The following is a 24,693-nucleotide window of genomic DNA, read 5'->3' as shown; positions in this document are numbered from 1 at the left end:
TAATTCAATAAAGATCGTGATCTACATAAATCATCGATATACAGAGATCTACATAAACTTCCGATCTATTGGGATCATAAATCAGCTTAGATCATAGATCTACGTAAATCATAGATTCAAATAGATCCTGTATATTCAGAGATCTTCATAGATCAACATAAATCATAGATCTAAATAGATCCTGTACATTCAGACATCTATAGGGTAAATATATTTCTATAGATCATAGTTCAATAAAGATCGTGATCTACATAAATCATCGATATACAGAGATCTACATAAATTATAGGTCTCTTGGGATCATAAATCAGCCTAGATCATGGATCAACGTAGATCATTTTAATTTAGATCCTGTACATTCAGACATCTTTAGGGTAGATATATTCCTGTAGATCATACTTCAATAAAGATCGTGATCTACATAAATCATCGATATACAGAGATCTACATAAACTTCAGATCTATTGGGATCATAAATCAGCCTAGATCATGGATCAACATAAATCATAGATTTAAATAGATCCTGTATATTCAGAGATCTTCATAGATCAACATAAATCATAGATCTAAATAGATCCTGTACATTCAGACATCTATAGAGTAAATATAGTTATATAGATCATAGTTCCATAAAGATCGAGATTTACATAAATCATCGATATACAGAGATCTACATAAACTTCAAATCTATTGGGATCATAAATCAGCCTAGATCATGGATCAACATAAATCATAGATCTAAATAGATCCTGTACATTCAGACATCTATAGGGTAAATATATTTCTATAGATCATAGTTCCATAAAGATCGTGATTTACATAAATCATCGATATACAGAGATCTACATAAACTTTAGATCTATTGGGATCATAAATCAGCGTAGATCATAGATCAACGTAGATCATTTTAATATAGATCCTGTATATTCAGAGATCTTCATAGAGCCTAGATCATAGATCAACATAAATCATAGATTTATACAGATCCTGTATATTCAGAAATCTACATAGAGCCTAGATCATAGATCTACGTAAATAACAGATTAAAACAGATTATAGATTTACATAGATCCTGTATGTACAGAAATCTGCATAGATAAGAGATCTACATAAATCAAAGATCTACATAGATCAAAGATCTACATAGATCAAAGATTTACATAGATCAAAGATCTACATAGATCAAAGATCTACATAGATCAAAGATCTACATAGATCAAAGATCTACATAGATCAAAGATCTACATAGATCAAAGATCTACATAGATCAAAGATCTACATAGATCAAAGATCTACATAGATCAAAGATCTACATAGATCAAAGATCTACATAGATCAAAGATCTACATAGATCAAAGATCTACATAGATCAAAGATCTACATAGATCAAAGATCTACATAGATCAAAGATCTACATAGATCAAAGATCTACATAGATCAAAGATCTACATAGATCAAAGATCTACATAGATCAAAGATCTACATAGATCAAAGATCTCCATAGATCAAAGATCTCTATAGATCAAAGATCTCTATAGATCAAAGATCTCTATAGATCAAAGATCTCTATAGATCAAAGATCTCTATAGATCAAAGATCTCTATAGATCAAAGATCTCTATAGATCAAAGATCTCTATAGATCAAAGATCTCTATAGATCAAAGATCTCTATAGATCAAAGATCTCTATAGATCAAAGATCTCTATAGATCAAAGATCTCTATAGATCAAAGATCTCTATAGATCAAAGATCTCTATAGATCAAAGATCTCTATAGATAAAAGATCTACATAGATCGTACATCTACATAAATCTAAGTAGAACATATATTTACATAGATCGTTGATCTACGTAGATTAAACATTTATGTAGATCATAGATCAGAGCAACAAAAGAAAATAAGATTTACTTTTTTAATAAAATCAATGTGAGCAACTTTGATGACCGACTTATCAGCACTCAAATATATGTCTATATATTTATGTATATATACATATATAGGTAATAATAAAAAAATAGTAATCCTCGTCGACTTATGTCAAGTCTGTAACTTGTAAAAGTATCGTAAGTCTCATGATGTCTAGTCATCGTACTTCTATCATGTCGTATTTGAAGTTTCTTTTCACCCTCACACATAAAAAAAACCGAAAAAAAAAAAAATAGAACATCTCCCTTGGGATGTATGACTGTATGTCTCTTCAACTACTACAACTCTCGAGGGCATCGAACTTGAAAAAAAAAAATTTAACCAATAAATAAACTTTTGATTTATTTAAAAACTTTTTTTCTATTTTTCCCAATATATATATGAATATACATATAAATTATTCATAAATTCACAATAAAATTTTTTTTATTTTCCACCGCGGCCGTAATTGAATACTTATGAGATCACTCATACGTCGGAATTTTTTATGTCAATTCTTTATTTCGTATGATAAAGTGTTATATGTTGAAAAATATATGATCAGTGTAAAACAGACTGACGAATAAATCGATCATTTTTTATTATTTCAATAACTTATGACTTATTTTTTAAATTACTGATAATTCATATTTGTAAAGTTATACAAATTCTAAATATTTATTATTTTATATTTATAATATAATATTAATATATATAAGTAAATCGAAAATGTAATTACTCACTGGCCTTTATGGAACATTTATTTAATATAAATGTATATTTACATAATTAACAGTCGATTTGATTTAAAATTATTTTTACGCGAACCACAATCAGATTTTTTGAAGCGGATCAAAAACAAATTCAGAATTATATTGAAGACAAAGTTTATGCGGCCAACGAGAAGTATTTAATGGTGTATTTTTTTTTTTATGAAAAATGAATCATATATGGCTAAATACATATGTAAAAAAACGCTATATATGCTACATATGTGATCCATATGTCATATATGGACAAATATGATTCTGTAATTCATATAAACATATCTGAAGCATATATATGAAACATATTAATCACATACGAGCCATATATGATCATATTGAATCGTATATGATCATAATGAATCATATATGATCATAATTACTAATATATGATCATATCGAATCATATACAAACCATAAATGATCTTAATGAATCATATATGAACCACATATGATTATATTGAATCATATACAAGCCATACATGATCTTAATAAATCATACAGATCATATGTGATCACATTGAATCATATAGATCATATAAGATCACATTAAATCATATAGATCATATGATCATTAAAGACCCATATAAGATCATAATGAATCATCTAGATCATATGGAATCACATTAAATTATATAGATCATATGATCATATAAAAACCATGTATGATCACTATGATTCATATCGAATCGTATATGATCACATTGAATCATGTAGATCATATGTGATCACATTAAATCATATAGATCATATGATCATATAAGAACCATATAAGATCATAATGAATCATATAGATCATATATAAGCACATTGAATTATATAGATCACATGATCATATAAAAACCATATATGATCACTATGATTCATATCGAATCGTATATGATCACATTGAATCATATAGATCATATGTGATCACATTAAATCATATAGATTATATGATCATATAAGAATCATACATGATCATAATGAATCATATATGATTATATTGAATCATGTACAAGCTATACATGATCTTAATGAATCATACAGATCATATGTGATCACATTAAATCATATAGATCATATGATCATCTAAGAACCATATAAGATCATAATGAATCATATAGATCATATATAAGCACATTGAATTATATAGATCACATGATCATATAAAAACCATATATAATCACTATGCATCATATCGAAACGTATATGATCACATTGAATCATATAGATCATATGTGATCAGATTAAATCATATAGATCATATGATCATATAAGAATCATACATGATCATAATGAATCATATAGATCATATGTAATCACATTGAATTATATAGATGATATGATCATATAAGAATCGTACATGATCATAATCAATCAAATATGATCATATTGAATCATATACAAACCATACATGATCTTAATGAATCATATATGAACCACATATGATCACATTGAATCATACCTTGTGCTTCATATATGCTGAAGTGTGAATCTTATACGATTTACATATAATCTATACATGCGTCATATATGAAGCAAATATCATCCATGTATGAACCGTATATGATTTATATATAAATCATAAATGCTTAATATATGACAAATTTTTCCATGTGCTTCATCGATGAGCATATGTGAATCATATATGATCTATATGTTTTATATATGGAACATATGAAGCATGTGTAAGTAAAGAAGATCAATATATCCATCATATATGACTCGTTTTCATATATGATCCATCGATGAGAATATGTGAATCATATATGATTCATATATGCTTCAAATAAAGCATATATGGCTCTATATTATCAATATATTCATCATATATGATGCATATGAGTTGTATATGATGATTCATATACTCTTCATTTTTTGTTCATATATGACTCACATATATTCTATATTTGCATCATATGCAAAACATATATAGCCAATTTTCATATATGATTCATTTAAAAAAAAAAAAAAAAATTACAAACACTTTGCTTATGAAATTTTCGTAAAATTAAATAAATTTTTTTTTTATTTTTCAAATTCTAAAAAATAAATCCAAGTTTCCAAGAGGTAATAAAGTTACTGGAGCACTACCTTGGGGTAAATTTTTTTTTATTTTAAAAAATAAAAAAAAAGTGTCTAGTATATTTTTGGCCTTTATCCCTCGGATTTTCTAGGGAAACTGTGTTGTAAAAGGACAAACGTCTCGGCGGTATAGAAAAGACAACGCATAAATTACTCGGGCATGCTCTCGATCCGGGAAATCCCTTTACTTCTATCGGATAAAATTCGATAACGTTTGAATTAAAGATTTTTCTGTAAATTTATTTTTATTTCTCATGAATAAAATATATCATATCCTTTTAAATATTATATTTAAACTCTTTATGTTATTTTTCATACCCCAACTATCAATCATACATACTTACATATATACGAGCACATATTCATATATTTCTTCCACATATTCCTTATATATATCTCCAATTTTTTTTCTTTCTTAAGAAAACTTTCAACTTCCATAACTTCTTTACTATCGATTCTACAGAAAAACTCAATGAAACCTTTCTTGTAGGAAATTTAAAGATCTACAAAAAAGCTGCCTTTCATTTTTTTTATATTTCGACTATTTAACTCAAAATTTGAAATTTTTCTAAACTAAAATTTTTGGATTTAAAAATTTTTATTTCCCGACTTTTAAAGCTTCCGATGCCTCTAGAGCTTCAAATATCGATTTTATGATAAAAAGTAAAGAATACTTTTTTGTAGATCGTTAAATTTTCTACAAAATTGATTCTATTAGTTTTTTTGATTAACTCAATAGTTCATGAGTTAGAGGTATTTTAAATGTATAGAGAATTTCCAATTTTAGTATCGAAGAAACTTTTTTTTTTTTTCGTGATTTATTTGTCTGGGGAAATAAAAAAAAAATAAAATTGTATTCTAAAACTTTACTGTAACCAACTAAAGTACTTTTATTTTTATTTTTTGTGGAAAAAAAAATGTTGCCACGAGCAAATAATGCTTGTCTTTTTTATCTCATGAACTTGCAATTTTACTAAAAAAAAAATAAACCAAATAAAGTTCAGTTTTTTTTTCTCTAGTTTCTAATTAAGTGCTACGTTATTTAAACTCTTCAATTAAATCTTTTTATTTTTAAGCCCCAGTTAAGCAAAAAGTTAAAAAAATTTAATTCGCGGATTTTAAATTTCGCGGTTTTTTTTTAAATAAAAATTGTGGATTCTAATTATTATTTTTTTTTCAATTAATATTTCATGCACTTATAACTTTACTAATATTTCCATCCCTGTAATTTCAACTATAACTCGATGATGAGTTTTAACCAACGGCCTCGTTAACTACCCTCTCATTATTAACGATTGTCGTGAATGTTATCAGCTGACCTAATTTTTTTTTTTATATTTTTTCTCTTTCGATAAATTTTTTAAAAAGCCACGTGATAAATTTAATGACTCAAAAAGTTTAATTGCAAATAACTTGTTAAATAATAAAAATAATTAAAAAAAGAAAGAGACCTTTTTTGTAGAGTGTTAAATTCTCTATAAAAAAGTCTCAGTACATTTTTAACGTATCTGCGATAGGTAATGAGATATTTAATGTCTAAGCACTTACTAGAGTAACTCATCTATTAGGTGAAGAAATAAAATTTAAGTTTTTATTTATTGCTCGTATCTCTAAAACTATGAGAGATAGGTCTAAATTTATGAGGACCTTTTTTGTAGCTCTTTAAATTTCCTATAAAAATTACTTCGATCGTTTAAACGTCACTTCAATATTTAAAGAGATATTTATTATAGAAGTACTGGAAGTAAACGAATTCATCAATTAGGCAAACAAATTTTTTATTTTTTCAAATGCTCATATCTTCTAAAGTTGTGGGTATAGAGGAAAAGTCATAAGGACCTTTTTTGTAGCTCTTCAAATTTCCTACGAAATTTATTTTAAACATTTTTACGTAACTTCATTATTTGAAGAGATATTTATTACAAAAGTACTGAAAGTATACGAACTCATTAATAAGGCAAAAAAATTTTCTTTTTCTTTCAAATGCTTATATCTTCTAAAGATATGGGTATAGAGTAAAAGTTATGATGACCTTTATTGTAGCTCATTAAATTTCCTATAAATTAGTGTTAGGACATTTTAATTTATCTTCAATATTAATCAAGTTATGGAATGTCTAAATAAAGTTATTTTTATTTCAGATTTTCGTAATTTGGAATTAATGGGAGTGGTTGCGGCCAATTAAGAAGAAATAATAATAATAATTGTATTAGTGAGTGTTGATGGTAGTGGTAATGGTAGAAAATTTGTTTGATACTGGTGGTGGAGGTAAGAAGACTCGTAAGAAAAAAAAAAGAGTAAGCTTAAGCTCGAGCTTAAAAATAAGCCGGAGCATAAGCAGTAAAAGCTGAAAAAAAATAAAAAAAAAGGTATTTGAAGAATGTTAGAGCATCAGACACCAACTTTATTACCACCAGCACTTAACAACAGCAGCTGTTGGCCTACTGACGGTAGTAATAATAAATTTATGAACTGGCCAACTCCTGGACCTGGACAATTATTACGCGCAGCGTTAATTCTATTCTTGAGTATTGGAATTTTAATAGCCAATTTACTTGTTATTTGTGTTATCAACAGTCGTCGTTACAGCAAATATATTCATGCGCAGGTAATGTTTCATTTTTTGAGAATTTATTACCCTGGGTAAGATGAGCCGGGATTTATATTGAGAAATTGAAGAAATAGAATTATTGAAAATTTATTTTTTTCAAATTAGGGGTGGAAAAAAATTTTTGGGGTACTCGGCTGGTGAGCAGGTGGAAAGTAGACTTCTGAAGCTTTAAAATGAAATTTTTTCCATTTTTCTAGGATTTTTTCACGTGGAGATATTGAGAGTTGAAGTTTCATAATGATCAAAAATATTTTTGGTCATTATGAATCTTTATGTATTGATATCTTTGGGAATAATTGTTGCAAAAAAATGGAAAAATTTTTTTTTCAAAGCTCGGAGTGTGTACTTTTAGATCGCACACTAATTTAAGAGCTAAAAAATGTTATAATATATTTTTTTGAGAAAAGAAATTTTTGGAATTCTATTTAAAATGACTGGCGGGTTTTGATTTCTGAAAATTGAGAATTTGAATTTTTTTGGTGACTTGGACGATGTCTCAGCAAAAATGTAGAGGCCTTAGGCTTGCAAATGAGCTTTTATAAGTTTTTTTTTTGGAGATATCGAGAGTTAGTTTCATAATGATCAAAAATATTTTTGGTCATTATGAATCTTTAAGTATTGATATCTTTGGGAATAATAGTTGCAAAAAAATGGAAAAATTTTTTTTTTAAAGCTCGGAGTATGTACTTTCAGATCCCACACTAATTTAAGAGCTAAAAAATTTTATAATATATATTTTTGAGAAAAGAAATTTTTGGAATTCCATTTAAAATGATTGGCGGGTTTTAATTTCTGAAAATTGAGAATTTGAATTTTTTTGGCGACTTGAGCGATGTCTCAGCAAAAATGTAGAGGCCTCAGGCTTGCAAAAGAGCTTCTATAAATTTTTTTTTGAAGATATCGAGAATCGGTTTCATAATGATCAAAAATTTTTTTGATAATTATTAAATTTAGTCGTAAAAAAAGTCATTCTACAGCTAAAAATCCATAAAAAATCTCAAGAATTTTTTTTTAACTGTATGTCAGTGTCCGTACTCCTGAACTCTCTTACCAGCTTCATTATCCACTCCCAGGAATTTTTCCAATTTAATCCACCGGCATTTTACTCGCTTCCAAACCACAAGAACTCCGTCTCCCATTCCCGGCTCAAAAATTTTAAAACTCTCCCTAAAAACTACTGACCCTCTAAAAACTTACTCTTCATCTCAATACCACACGCCTTCAATCTTAACCTCAACCTATTTCTCATTACGCCTCAAAATTTCAAATCTTGAATTCCCTATCTGATTTCCAAAGATCTTGTCGTTCACAATCAGTTCGAAATATCAATTACTTATAACGATAATAATAATTTATTATTCGTAATTACTTAACCACAAAGGGATAATCCATAATCAAAAGCTCTTTGGAATATCATACGTGTAATGAATACATTAGTTATATGTTTTATATGAATTACACATATATAATGAGGATAATACTCCTGTAAGCCGCGTGATGATCCTCATAGTTTCTAGTTTGACATATATATATATATATATATATATATATATATATATATATATATATATATATATATATATATATATATATATATATATATCTAGTCTATATACCTCTCATCGACTTACTACATTTCATCATATCTACTCACTTTATCCCTTACTATTTCCTTAATATACATATATATATATGCATATATAAGCCAACAGTAGAAATATATGTTATAGCCACTTTCTACGCTTGTGCTCATGCATATGCAAATGCCAAACAGCCCAGTAAATACATTCAGATATACCCTCTAGTTTTCCTTCTCATCTCTTTTGTATATATATGTGTATGTATATTATACGAGTATACTTAAGCTAACATATATGAAAGTCTTTATTCTACGTGACGTGGATCTTAATTTTACTATGAGAATTATTATTATTATTATTATTATTATTGTTATCATTATTTGTAGATAAATATAGATTTTAGAAAGAATATGAATGAGACCTTTTTTATAGAAAATTTTTAGGGCTACAAAAAAGGTCTGATTACTTTTTTTGATATTTTCAATAGTTGAGCCAGAATATTAATTATAAATTTATCAAAATTTCTATAATTACCAAAAACATTATTTTGAAACTTTATGACCTTCTAGAGCTTCTAGAGCTTAAAATATTAATTTTATAACAAAAACTGTCTCGATCTTTTTTGTAGAAAATTTTCAGGGCTACAAAAAAGGTCTGATTAATTTTTTTGATATTTTCAATAGTCGAGCCAGAATATTAATTATAAATTTATCAAAATTTCGATAATTACCAAAAACATTATTTTGAAACTTTATAATTTTCTAGAGCTTCTATAGCTTAAAATATCAAGCTTATAACAAAAACTATCATGACCTTTTCTGTAGAAAATTTTCAGGGCTACAAAAAAGGTCTGATTACTTTTTTTGATATTGTCAATAGTTAAGTCAGGATATTAATTATAAATTTATCAAAATTTCGATAATTACCAAAACCATTATTTTGAAACTTTAAAACCTTCTAGAGCTTCTAGAGCTTGAAATATCAATTTTATAACAAAATCTGTCATGACCTTTTTTGTAGAAAATTTTTAGAGCTACAAAAAAGGTATGATTACTTTTTTTGATATTATCAATAGTTAAGCCAGAATATTAATTATAAATTTATCAAAATTTCTATAATTACCAAAAACATTATTTTGAAACTTTATAATTTTCTAGAGCTTCTATAGCTTAGAATATCGAGTTTATAACAAAAACTGTCATGACCTTTTCTGTAGAAAATTTTCAGGGCTACAAAAAAGGTCAAATTACTTTTTTTGATATTGTCAATAGTTGAGTCAGGATATCAATTATAAATTTATTAAAATTTCTATAATAACCAAAAACATTATTTTGAAACTTTATAACTTTCTAGAGCTTCTAGAGCTTAAAATATCAATTTTATAACAAAAACTGTCTTGACCTTTTCTGTAGAAAATTTTCAGGGCTACAAAAAAGGTCTGATCAATTTTTTCGATATTGTCAATATTTAAGTCAGTATATCAATTATGAATTTATCAAAATTTCTATAATAACCAAAAACATTATTTTGAAACCTTATAACTTTCTAGAGCTTCTAGAGCTTCTACAGCTTAAAATATCAATTTTATAACAAAAACTATCATGACCTTTTCTGTAGAAAATTTTCAGAACTACAAGAAAGGTCTGATTACTTTTTTCGATATTGTCAAAATTTAGGCTGTAATATCAATTATAAATTTATCCAAATTTCGATAATTGGCAAAAATAAATTCCCCGCTCATTTTACCACTCCCTTCTCCCGAGATCTTTATTTTGTCGATTAACATAAATAAATTTTTGATTAAATTCCAGCCAAAATATTTATTGACCAGTTTAGCGAGCAACGATCTGGCAATCGGTGTTTTGGTGACGCCATTTGGATTTTTACCCGCCGTCTACGGATGCTGGCCCTATGGTGAAGTTGTTTGTCAAATCCAGGTAATTATTCCACATATATTTAAATATATATAGATATACTTACTCAAATAAGTCGTTATCATAATCCTCATAGTGGATTCAAGTATTAGCTTTTCAAATTCACCGTTTACTTAAGAGACAGAACTCGAGCTTTCTAAAACCACAAACTTCTCGTTCTGTCAATTGTGTGCTCGAGTTGATTTGTCTGAATCCTAGATAGACTCTTGATTAATTACATATACTTTATATGCAAATGTATGTATATATTTATACATATATATTACCAATTCGTAGGCCGGCTTAATTATTATTGTGTTTTTATACTGTAACTTGAAGAAAACTGAATTTACGGAAAAAACTAAAGATACCTTTTTTGTAGAGAATTTAACGAGCTACAAAAAAAGTCTCTTACAATATTTTGATATTTTCGAAATTTGAGTCAGAATTTTAATTTTACTAATGCGGAAATTTTTTTATTGAGATAGAAGTCGAGCAAAACTTTTTTCATGCTTCTAAAGCTCCTAGAGCTTAAAATAATCATTTTATGATAAAAAGTAATGAGACAACTTTTGTAGAGAATTAAATTTCCTACAAAAAATTATTTGAACTTTTTTTTGTATCTACAATAGTTTCGTGTCAAAAGTAAGTTTTGTGTTACGGTAAACGGGTAAATCGTCGGAGTCGAAAATGACTCAAAAATTTAATTCTGTTTTTTAAATGAAAATTTACTTTAACAAAAATTATATTTATATACATATAATATATATGAAAATTTAGTATATAAAAAAACAGAATTTAATTGTTAGTTGGTAATTAGGTAATTAATAAATTAAAAACAACATTAAATAAAAGGGGGTGGGGGTAAAAAAAATGAAAGTTCAGCATAAAAAAATAATAATAAAGTACAGAGATAAAAAAGGGTTTATATTATTTTTTGGTACTGGATAATGGTCAAATACAGACGATTGTAGATAATAAAAGTCCACCGGAAGCCGTTTGAAGAGCCATTTCAAGGATATGTTCCGTTTCCGCTTGACACTTTGCGGATATAGATTCTCTACTATGCACTCCCTCATACTTTATTGGATACTAACACATGTATATATATATAAAGGTATATATTAACGAGAACAGTCGCGCGTTTGGACATCCTGCGGAAACTGGATGCGCAGGATTATCAGTAATTTTTTTATATTTTTTTTCTATTTATTGGAGTTTAGCCAAAATTATTGTAATTTATGTAGTTTGTTAAATGAATAGAGAATAATAATGAAAAATTGATATTTATCTAATGGGAGAAGAAGTGATGTAAATTTATATTGATTAATTACCGAGAGAATATTGAAGATGTTTGGATGTTTTCAGAGGTTTCGGAAAGGAAATTTAGTGGGGAAGAAATTTGGAGGGGGAAGAAATTTAGAGGGATGATATTCGAGACAACGGAGTTTTGGCCGGAGGATATTTCGTTGGGATTATGGTTTATCTGTAATTAAGTAACGAGTCATTTCAGGGATTTTTATTTGCGGAGACAAAAGCTGGGGATTATTTTATTTGTCTGTAATCACCTGACGTTTGTTTGTCGATTATCCTCCAGAGTTATAAAACTAGTTTATTTTTTTTTATATTTTTGGTTGTAATTTATAAATTAATTAATTCTGCGAGCGGAGGCGGCGGTCGTTGGGAAGGAAATTTGAAGATCTGTGAGCTTGGGGTTTTGAAAAAATCCACTGGGATTTAAAGTTTGGGAGAAACTTTTTTTGAGATTCGACGAGATATTTTTTGACTCAATTGTGAAATTGTTTAGGCGGCTGTAACTTTGTAATTATTGATTTTAGGATTTTTTTTTACGATACCAAAGTTGTGAGGAATAAAATAACCTTTCCAATGAGCACATATGACGTGTACTTATCTGACGAACTTCGGAAAATAATAAGCAAATAACGAAATTTGAAATAAAAGTTGTTTAGAAAAAATAAATTATTTTTGATTCGCGATCTCTCAGTAATAAATTGAGATAAATGGAGCCCAAGGCCGGTCATTGAAAAGCTCATTTTATTTTATACACTTTCGGTTTCAATAAAAAATACTACGGGAGTGTTAGTTTTTAAGACACGACGACTTTAAGCGACAGAACAAAATAAATATATATAATAATGTCATCGCTCAGACGGCTGTTACTTTCCGCCGATTCATTAAAAACAATTATTTCGACTTGACACAACATATTATTTAATTAGCTCTCCACTGACTGCATCAATTGTCAAATCGTCTGATATATTTCCCGATAATTTATGAACAATAATAATAGATGTTTATAGAAAACAAAGAATGATTTATTTTATCTCTGATATGTCAGCTCGCGTTTTATAATTAAACGTTCCGAGTTATTGCAAGCTAATTAAATTATCTGTAATGGGTCCTCGTAAGAAATAACCCAGCGTTAGTTTAAAAATCTCGGCGCTTGCCCACGATAAATATCATTATATGAGTTATGATTTTACCGGCAGTAATTTTTCGACATTCGTACCCGCGGTATTTTTGATCACAATAATTTTTGCCATAAAATTTTCTCTTCATATATATATGTATATATGTAGAAGCAAATTAAAACTTTAGGACATACAAACCGATAATGGACGTGTGCACTAATTTGTAAAGGGGTAGTATAGTGAGTGAATATAAGAGAATGAACATGAGAATGTCGATTCAAGGCGTGTCTGGAGCAGATGCAAACTAGGACATTCAATCTTCACTCTACATATATACTCACATATATTTCTATCTACAATCATTTACTCTATTATGTATTCGTCTTCTTATTTTTCTGCTAAAAATTTCTTCATTCCTTTAATTCAAAATTACCGCTCAAATTATCGTCTTACAAAAAAAATCATACATGTCTTATTTTTAGCCTTTTTGATTCTCTACAAAAAAGTCCTCTTTGCTTTTTACCCCAAAATCGATATTTAGACCCCTTTTAATAAAAAAACATCAAATTAAAATTTTTTTCATTTCAAATTCAAAATTGCCGCCAAAACAATGCAGTAACAAAAAAAATTTATGAGACTTTTTTTGTAACCCTTTAAATTCTATAAAAATTCCGGTCGGCAAATAAATTTTATCTCAAATAGTTTCTTAGTTACGGCTTCGATTTTGAAGTTAAACGTCACCTATTTGAAAATTTTCAAAATTTTTTTCCAATTTTTGTGAGTAAAAAATTTTGATGGATTTTGTTCTGTTGAAAGGACGTGGGAAGTTACAAGAAATTTAAAAATAAAACCGTCAAAAAAATGTATATTTTAAATGAATTATTTTTACGAGAGTAATTAAAAAGGTTGAAGCAGTCAACTGCAGGCTTTTAGTTATTAAAAGTATCACTATTTATTATTATTTCTATGTTATAGGCACTTTTACGGGGTGCACTTACTCAACAAAGTGCAGTAATTCTTGTTTGTATGGCGATCGATCGTTACGTTTGTATGTTACATCCTCATCGTTATCATCGGCACTCTTCAAAAAAGGTTTATATATATTTTAATTATTTAATATTATTATTATTATCGATAATTCATTTTCTTGGTAATTATTAATTATTTTTCATCGGTAATTTCTGAGTAAATTACATTATACTCGAAGTGTCCGGATTTTTTTTTATTAATTTGAATTATATAGGGGAGGGTGGGGCAGAGCGGCCCCCCTAAGCCAATTATTATTTTTTGTGGCTTTCAACCATAAGATCACTTTACTTTTGTCCTATTTCGAACAAATTTATGGACATTTTGCCAAAATTCTGAAAAATTTTTTTTTTTTTTGTGGGGCAGAGCGGCCCCCTTCAAAAAGTGATAAAAAAATTTTTTTTTTCGTTTTTTTTTTTTTTTAAATTGTTTTCATCATTAAGAATATATTTCTTTCTCTTGACAACTATTTTTGGTTTTATATTACTCGAAAAAATTTTTTAAAGCGTAAAAAATCGTTCATTCTCGATTACCTTAATTACTAATTGTTATTTGATAAAAAAAAATCAATTCTATAATTTTACTTTATTTCAAAAATTTATCAACTAAAAAAAAAAATTTAATTTTTATAAATTTTTAGTGACCAAATTTGCCTCAGATATCGAGAAACGGCCGAAAAATATGAAAAAATAATTTTTTCGGAAGTTTCGGCTGGTCCATTTTGCCCCAGGTGTTATGCGTAGGGCTAGAAATGTGGAATTATAATAATTTTTTTTTAATTTGACGATAAAAATATGAAAAAATCACTTTTTCAAAATTTTGGGCTTGTCCATTTTGCCCCAAATGTCATGCGTAGGGGTAAAAATGCGCAAACATATCGGATTTATAGTAATTAGTCGAAAAAAAAAAATTTTTTTTTTTGGTCAAAATTTCAGGGGGGCTGCTCTGCCCCACCCTCCCCTATATATGTGTCCGGAAAAAAATAATTAAGATCTATGTTGATCTATACGAAGATTTTTGGAAACTCAGGAAAATTGTGAGATATTTCCGGTGACTTCTGAAGCATTAGTAAGAAAAATTGATGATCATGTTAGTAGAGATTTTTTGAGATCACCATAGATTTAGAATCATTTAAGATCTAGAAGTTCTATAGAACTGTGTAGAATCTATGTATACATAGATTTATAAAAACAGATCTGTATAGATCCGTACCGATTTATAGTAGTAGATCTAAAAAGATCTATAGTAGTAGATTTATACACAGATGTATGATAGATCTATAGCAGCAGATCTATAGAAGTATAGATCTGTGTAGATCAATACCAATCTATAGTAGTAGATCTATAGAAGTATAGATCTGTGTAGATCAATACCAATCTATAGTAGTAGATCTATAGAAGTATAGATCTGTGTAGATCAATACCAATCTACAGTAGTAGATCTACAAAGATCTATAGGAGCAGATTTATACGGATCTATAGTAGTAGATCTATACAGATTTAAAGTAGTAGATCTAAACAGATCTACGTTAGAAGATTAATACGGATCTATAGCAGTAGATGTAAACCAATCTATAGTAGTAGATCTGTTTAGATCTAAACAGATCTAGGTTGGCAGATTTATACAGATCTATAGTGGTAGATCTACAAAAATATATAGTAGCAGATTTAAAAAGATCGATAGTAATAGATCTATGCAGATCTATAGTAGTAGATCTATACGGATCTACGTTAGCAGATCCACACAGATATGCACAGATCTATAGTAGTAGATCTGTGTAATTCTATATAGATTTTGATAGATCTATAGTAGTAGAATTACATAGTATAGAGCCGGATAGCTCAACTGAAAGAGCACTCAGCGCAATACCGATATGGTCTGAGTTCGAATCCCAGTTGGGGTTATCTATATTTTTTCAATTCATCCATAAATTATCTTATTAAGACGGTTAATTGTAAGTTTATGTTTTACTATCTTTAAAAATAGATCTGTATAGATTTGCATTAGTAGAATTATATAGATCTGAACTATTTTTGCCAGGTCCGTAAATCTATATATATATATATATATATATATATATATATATATATATATATATATATATATATATATATATATATATATATATATATATATATATATATATATATATATATATATATATATATATATATATATATATATATATATATATATATATATATATGTGGACAATGACACAAGAGAATAACAACAAAATTGTATTGCGGTTAGTTGACTCAATTGTTGGTGTACGATAATCGACCAATTTCACGTCTATCAACGTACAGAGATTGTATTGTCTGGGTTATTATGCACGGGATAAATTGACAATTTATATTTGATTTTATAGTTTTTTTTGAATATCCTCACTAAATTATTTATATTTCTCTATATGGATTAATCCAACGTTTCCCTTCATTAATACCAAAGAATACCACAAAAATACAAATACACATATATTTATGCATATATATATATCTTGTACTACTCAGGGAATTTGTATTTACAAATTCACTTTCCAAAAAAAATTATTACAGAGGTCTATTTTTATATTTTTAATTTTTTTTTAATTAAAAATAAATTAAAGTCCGTGACCTTGAAATGGTAAACAAAGAAAACTTTTTTCCAAATTTACCTAGAGACACAAATTTTTTTTTACAGTTATTTCTATTTACCCAGTACACTCTCCTATGGTTTTTAACCCTTACTAATAATTTAAAAAATAAAAAAAAAATGTTTTAAAAAATTTCTTATTTTAAATGAAATTTTTTTTCTTCTTTACCATTAATATTTTTGTTTTTATTGAAAAGTAAAGAAAAATTTGCAATATGCACTACAATTATTAAAAAAAAAATCACTTGCTAGTCTTTTTTTCATCGTAATTAAAAAATATTTAATGTAATTTCTTCAAAGTTAGAAATAATTGAATTATTTTCTGTGGAATTGATTTCTTTGACGGGAAAAATTTACGGGAAATTTGTAATTTAGCCTCAAGGCTGCCTTTGATTATGGTCCGAGAGAAATACAATTATTTTTTATTGTTTTTTTTTTTTTCACATTGAAGTATATCATGTAATTCTATTATTGCAGTATTACATGCGGCAAGGATGTATGGCTGTAATGTCAACGACCTGGATCGCAAGCATCGCAATATTTGGAAGTCTCGTATTACCAAGCGGTGGTTATTATTTCAATAGCTCAGGATTACTTGCTTGTGATCCATTTTTTGCACGTTCATCTTTCAGGTACATTAGTTCAATACTAATTATACGTTAATTTCCTCCTTATTTATGATTTTAAATTTATTTGTTAGCACGATTTCTTTGGAAATTTTATTTTTGCAGTTCTGCTATTAATTTTAGAGAAAAGTGCATAAAAACTTTCGTGTAGGAAATTAAGTTCCCTACAAAAAATATTATGAATGTTTCTCTCTAAATCCAAAATTTTAAGCTCCAAATTTAAAAGGCGCCAAAATTAGATTTTTTCAAAAAATTTGGAACATGAAATCTAGAATTTGAAATATTTAGATAAATATCAAAGATATCAAAATAATCAATCACACCTTTTTTGTAGCCCTGTAAATTCTCTACAAAAAACAATCTAAACATTTTTTTCTAAACTCAAAATTTCAAGCTCCAGATTCAATAGGCGCGAAAATTTGATTTTTTTCAAAAATTTGGAACATGAAATCTAGAATTTGAAATATTTAGATAAGTATCAAAGATATCGAAAAAATCATTCAGACCTTTTTTGTAGCCCTTTAAATTTCCTACAAAAAACCATTTGACTTTTTTCCTCTAAATCCAATAGTTTAAGCTGTAGAAGCTTTCATTAGAACCGAACTCCAAAAAAGCTTCTCTGCAATCAAGCTCGCGATAATATTTGAATAATTAATTAAAATTTTTTCTAATTAACCCAAGTTGACTTAACTCCAAGTTTTAATTGTTGAAATATCCCATAAATAAATGAAAAAAAATTTATGTCCGACCACTATAAAGATTTTCTCCTCGTTCTGATAATTTTTGTTTATTTTTCTTCTAAAATACTAATAGTTATTTTTTTTTGTTTTTGCCAACAGAATACTCGCCTGTTGTTGTTTTTACTTCCCGACAACTATGGTACTTATGTATTGCTACGGATCAGCATTTCATGTTAATAAATTACGATTAAAACGAGTCGTCTGTGTCAATACTCCCGAAGTTGTAAGCGGCGGTAACATAGAAAGGGTGAGTATCTAAAAAAAAAAGTTAACAATTTTATTTTTACAAGTTGCCGCCGTCATTTTTTAGTTTCTCGTTATTTATAAAAAAAAAAAAAAAAAAAAACAATTTTTTTTTTAAATTCAATTTTCTATAAATAAAATTGTCGTGACGAAATCATTCATTGTTCGATTTTCTATAATTGATATTGGATTGGAATGAAATTGAATTATTTGAAAAAAAAAAAAAAAAAAAAAAAATTAGATTATCATAAAAACCCATGGGAATTTTTATAAGAATGAAAATTTATGTGAACCCATAGACATCGGTAGATGCATGAGAATCTATGGTGACCCATAAATATTTATGTAATTTTTTGGAATTCATGGGATTTTCGAATTAATGCCCGAGTCAAAATTGAAAAGGTGATTTGAGCCTCGAAATCCTACACGAGGGTAAGGAGGTTCAAACCATCTTTTTAGAATATGAAGATCCATGCATTAAAAAGGTGATTTAAACCTAAACGTCGTAACTTTATCCACTTTTACCACGTTTAGGTTCAAATCATCTTTTTAAAAAGGTAAAATAAGCCTCCAGAGCTTAAATTTATAGATCGAGAAAGACTCTCATCGGATCGCGTACAATTGGTAAAGAAACAGAAGGGAAACGGGGCCACTAATCAGAAATGGGCACCATGATCGAAAAAAATTTGAAATTTAAAAATCCCAAAAATGATTTCTCAGTAATAAACGTTTGGTTGTAAGTTAAAAAATAATAAAATTTAAAATATTAATAATAATAGCAAAAGTTATACAAGTAGGCGTTTGAATAGAATAGTACTAAATCATTCGAAATTCGAATTGAACAATTAGAGCCTTTGACTTATTAGTATATGATTAACTAATTATTTTATGTGAACAATAAATACGAACGATGTATTGGAAAACTGAAACTGCCAAAGAATTTGAAAAAAAACTGCTGGAAACTAATCTGCTGCCGCCGGGATTCGAAACCACGACCTTACGAATATGAAGCACAACCTCTGCCGCACTGCTACTCGGACGCTCCGATCAGTTGGAAATATCTTTATGTATAACAATAATATCATGCTAAAGAATTGAGCTTCCCATACAGGAGCTGCCAGAGTTGAACAACGGGCCCCTACTTGGCCCAGCACTGGGGAACCTAGCTTTGGCACACCTATATTGGCCCAGACTTGGGCCAGGACTGGGTAACCTAGCCTTGGCCGTCTAATGGCAAGCCAGACTTGGGCCAAGACTGGGTAACCTAGCCTTGGCCGTTACAATGATTACCCGGGCTTGGGCCAAGACTGGGTAACCTAGCCTTGGCTATCTAATGGCAAGCCAAGCTTGGGCCAGGACTGGGTAACCAAGCATGGGCCAGGTCTGGCAACCAGGCTTGGCCCGAGATTATCATTCCATGCTTCTACCAAGGCTGGGCCAAGACTGGTTTACAAGCCTGGCCCAAGGTTCTACAAAGTTGGGCCAAGTCTGGGCCAAGCCTGGGCCCGGGGTACTTTCCTCTCTGATTTACTCCTCTATACGCTTCGTCTAGGGTATTGAGGACTCAAATAGCCTATTACATTCAGCGGCAAGTCCAACATTAAAAGAACTGAGGCTTTCGAGGCTCAAACTACTGTTTTAATTTTGACTCGGGTTATTATCAGTCATTGGATTCCTTAGAAACCCATAGAAGCCATGGGAATTTTGAGAAATTTATATACCAGGAAAAATTTATAGGAATCTATGGGAACTTTGTACGAATTCCTAGGAATCCATAAAAATCCATGTAGATTTTCCGGAAAGTTACTCTATAGATTTTCGAATAGTGATACGGAACACTGCTAGTAATTCTATCGGTGTTTATACAGAACGCTATCAAGTTTCAAATGAATACTCTCAAGTTTCCTATAACTTTTAAATGTCTTGTCTAGTTGTTCTAAGATACAGACTAAGTTTATCATTTAACTGACAGCTCGACTCCACAAACACACACACACGAATGAAAGTTAACTTGTAAGTAGTGAGATTGAGCGGTTTGACTTGTACACAAGTCAGTTGACTCACTAAAATTGTTATAGAAAGAAGTAAGAGAATAACATATGATATGAATAAGTTAATGAAGCGTAATTAAAATTAATAATTAATAGGGTATTGATAATGTATGTATATTATTAAATAATATATCAGGACACCCTTACATATATATTAGGGGTGAGCAAATAGTTCGAACTTATGAATCTACTAATCGAATAATTTAAATTCATCGAATTTTTCGAAGCTTTTCAATTCTTTGTAAAATTTTGTATAATTCGACTTTTTCGAATTATTTGTAAATTTTGAATAATTGTAAGATTTTCGAATTATCCGTAAATTTTTGAAAAATTTCAAGCGTTTGAAATTTTTTGTAAGATTTTGAACAATTCGACTTTTTCGAATTATCAGTAAATTTTTGAAAAATTTCAATCGTTTGGAATTTTTTTGTAAGATTTTGAACAATTCGACTTTTTCGAATTATCAGTAAATTTTCGAAAAATTTCAATCGTTTGAAATCTTTTGTAAGATTTTGAACAATTCGACTTTTTCGAATTATTTGTATATTTTCGAATAATTGTAAGCTTCCCGGATTATTAGTAAATTTTTAAATTATTTGAATTTTTCGAATTACTCGGAGCTTTTCGAATTATTCAAAGCTTTTCGAATTATCAGTAAATTTTTGAAAAATTTCAAGCTTTTGAAATTCTTTGTCAAATTTCGAATAATTCAAAGCATTTCGAAGAATTTGAAAACTTTCGAATATATCGAATTTTTTGAATTATCAGTGGATTTTTAAAAAAATGCAAGTTTTTGAAATTCTTCGTAAGATTTCGAATAATTCGAAGCATTTCGAATGATTTGAAAATTTTCGAATATATCGAATTTTTGAATTATCAGTGGATTTTTAAAAAATTTCAAGCTTTTGAAATTCTTTTAAGATTTCGAATAATTCGAAGCTTTTCGAATAATTCAACTTTTCTAAATAATTTGTAAATTTTCGAATAAATTAAATTAATAGTAGATTGTTTAATAATTTAAAGCATTTCGAATAATTTTCAAATTTTCGAATATATTAAATTTTTCGATTTATCAGTGGATTTTAAAAAAATGTCAAGCTTTTGAAATTCTTTGAAAGGTTTTGAATAATTCGAAGCTTTTCGAATAGTTCAACGCATTTCGAATAATTAGAAAATTTTCGAATATATTCAATTTTTCGAATTATCAGTGGATTTTTAAAAATTTTAAGCTTTCGAAATTCTTTAAAAGATTTCGAATAATTCGAAGCTTTTCGAATAGTTCAACTTTTCTGAATAATTTGTAAATTTTCGAATACATCGAATTATTCGTAAATTTTTGAATGATTCAAGGCATTTCGAATTATAAGTAAATTTTCGAATGATTTGAAACTTTTCGAATAATTCGAAATTTGTTTAATTATTAGTATTTTTGTGAATAATTAGCGGCATTTCGAATAATTCGAAGCTTATAAATTATTCGTATATTTTTGAATTTTCACAAACTAAACGATTAATTCGAAAATTTACCGATAATTCGAATATGTTAAAATAGCTAAAAAAAAAAATTCAAAATTCAAAATTTCGAATTATTCGATTCGAATACAATTCGCACACCCCTTATACATATAAAAAAAATTTTCATAACGCAATCACTTTTATTTACTATTTCGTATTTACTTCATTGATTTTTATACAGCAATAACTGTAAGATTTTTATTTTATTTTTATTTCTTTGCCTACTACAGATTTTTTTATTTTATTTATACTGCTACTATAAGTATAGAAGAAGGATATAAGATAGTAAAAAAAAAAATTACTAAATAAAGTATAAAAGGATAAAAAAATGTAAGATTGAGGAAATGATAAAAAGGCAAAATGCTGAAAGCTTCACTTACTTTTTTTATTCTACTTGATTTGAATCAACTAAATTTTATAAACTTTTTTTTTAAAGATGATTGGACGGAATAAATTCAATGACGGTTTCTAATAGATATATATTGTAACAGTTTCAAATTGCTGATTAAATATGTTACATATATTTTTATTAATAATATATAAGGGTGGTCCAAAAAACCCAACTTTTTTTTTTGAGTCTCGTATGAAAATTTTCTGGATTAAGATGTTTTAAGAATCCCGCCAAAAATCAGCTCGACAAAAAATTTTCCACGGGTCGTTCAAAAATTTTGAAAATTCAAAAAATTATTAATATTCGCATTTTTAAAAATTTATTTTTTCTCGTGGCAGCAATAGTTCATGTGTAAAATCATGCATATGCTAAAAATTTAAGCCCAAAATTCAAATATTTAAACGCCGCTCAAGAATTTCGAATGTTTTCGGGTTACGTCTTTTGGACGTTTTTGAGCGACCCTTGAATATTAATATTAAGGCTTCTCGATTTTTTCACCATCAATTTGTATCTTAATGACTAAAAATATAACCCGAGACATAGAAAAAATAAGTTATTTACATACTTTTTATTTTTAAATTCAATTTTTAGGTTTTTTTGGTCATTCAAATCTCACCCAATTTTATTGTTTAAGACTGTCCAGTATATTTTCGGTCATGCAAAAGTCATATTTTAGTGTAAAGATAATAACTGAGTTATAAAAAAATCCAAAAATTAATTCAAAGTATTAGTTACATATTTTGAGTTAATATTCAAAAATTTTGAACGACGTTTGAAAATCTATATTTTGAACTAAAATTTTCAGCATGCGATTGATTTTACACAGAAAATATTTCTGCCACGAGAAAGAAAAAATTTACAAAAAAAAAATCCGAATTTCAATAATTTTTTGAATTTTCAAAATTCTTGGGCGACCCCTTAAAAATTTTTTATCGAGCTGATTTTGGCGGGGATTTTTTAAACATTTAAACCAACAAATTTTCATATGAGACTCGAAAAAAAAATAGTCGGTTTTTTTGGGTCACCCTCATATATATGACTTTGAAAGATTAAATATTTCTCTGTGTTCGAGATAGATAATGTCCTGTAATGTCCAGCTCACTAATCCTCCCTTCCTTCTTACTGTCCCATTTCATAAACAATTTAAATAAAGTTCTATAAAATAAAATAAAAATTCAGCTAGTGGCACACGAGCGAAGATTGTCGACATCAGCTTCCAGAACAATGGCGGCAATGAGTCTCGGTTTTATTGTTATGGTAACACCATGGACTATCCAGGAAGTTGTGGTTGCATGTACCGGAAGTAAACCGCCGCCATTTCTTGACTTCCTTGCCACGTGGCTTGCCCTGTCAAATAGCTTTTGGAATCCATTTCTCTACTGGCTTCTCAACAATCATTTTCGTCGGATTTCCCGCGAAATCGTTAATACCAAGGTAATATATATATATATATATATGAATATATAATATATATACCATATATATTATTGTCATTACTAGAAGATAATAAACATTACACTTTTCTATATATTCATTTTAACGATTTGCCCTATTTATTCATACATTTATATATATATAGATATATATATATATATATTTTTTTTTTTAAAGTTTGCTGCTAATGTAGGTCTCAAGTGATTTATGTGACAGTGAATAATGTCTGTGTCCTGTTCATAACGATTTTACTTGCGTTCATATAAATATATGTATATATATTTATATATAATCATAGTTTACACATGAGCAAATTATATGTATAATAAATAAACTAATAAAAAGAAATATAAAAAAAATGATTATTCCAAAATTGTAAATTATAATTTTTGTCGAATTACGAAATTAACAATTTCTGGCTTAAATATTGATTTTATCAAAAATTTTAATGAATTCTTTTTTGTAGATCATTTAATTTTCTATGAAAAAGATTCTAATATTTTTTTTGTTAAAATCAATATTTTAATCTCTGGGAGCTTTGGAATTTCAAAACAGTTGGTACTGATTTTTCCTTATTGATGAGAGTTTAAATAAATGGAAATATCTCCGGAAATATGGAAAATTTTGAAAAATTGTATAGATACATTTTTGTAGATCTTTTAATTTCCAACAAAAAAGGTCTCTGCACTTTTTTCATAAAATTCAATACTTTAAGCTCAGGGAGCTTTGGAATTTCAAAAAAGTTGGTACTGATTTATCTT

General features: G+C 27.9%; 1 protein-coding gene across 1 annotated transcript in view; it reads left to right on the top strand.

The window, feature by feature from the left end:
• LOC130674923 (trace amine-associated receptor 9) overlaps positions 1 to 24,693 on the top strand; it is a 36,763-nt gene that overhangs the window by 8,750 nt on the left and 3,320 nt on the right. The window contains exons 2-7 of the mRNA XM_057480378.1: positions 6,878 to 7,344; positions 10,739 to 10,864; positions 14,248 to 14,364; positions 17,410 to 17,564; positions 18,398 to 18,545; positions 23,678 to 23,932. Of these exons, the coding sequence (XP_057336361.1) occupies positions 7,117 to 7,344; positions 10,739 to 10,864; positions 14,248 to 14,364; positions 17,410 to 17,564; positions 18,398 to 18,545; positions 23,678 to 23,932 (1,029 nt within the window). The 5' untranslated portion in view covers positions 6,878 to 7,116. The remainder of the gene's footprint in view (positions 1 to 6,877; positions 7,345 to 10,738; positions 10,865 to 14,247; positions 14,365 to 17,409; positions 17,565 to 18,397; positions 18,546 to 23,677; positions 23,933 to 24,693) is intronic.

The sequence above is a fragment of the Microplitis mediator genome, chromosome 9, assembly GCF_029852145.1.
Source record: "Microplitis mediator isolate UGA2020A chromosome 9, iyMicMedi2.1, whole genome shotgun sequence".
Taxonomy (NCBI): Eukaryota; Metazoa; Arthropoda; class Insecta; order Hymenoptera; family Braconidae; genus Microplitis; species Microplitis mediator.
Note: the sequence above shows the minus strand (reverse complement) of the source record. Positions and strands in the feature narration are given on the sequence as shown.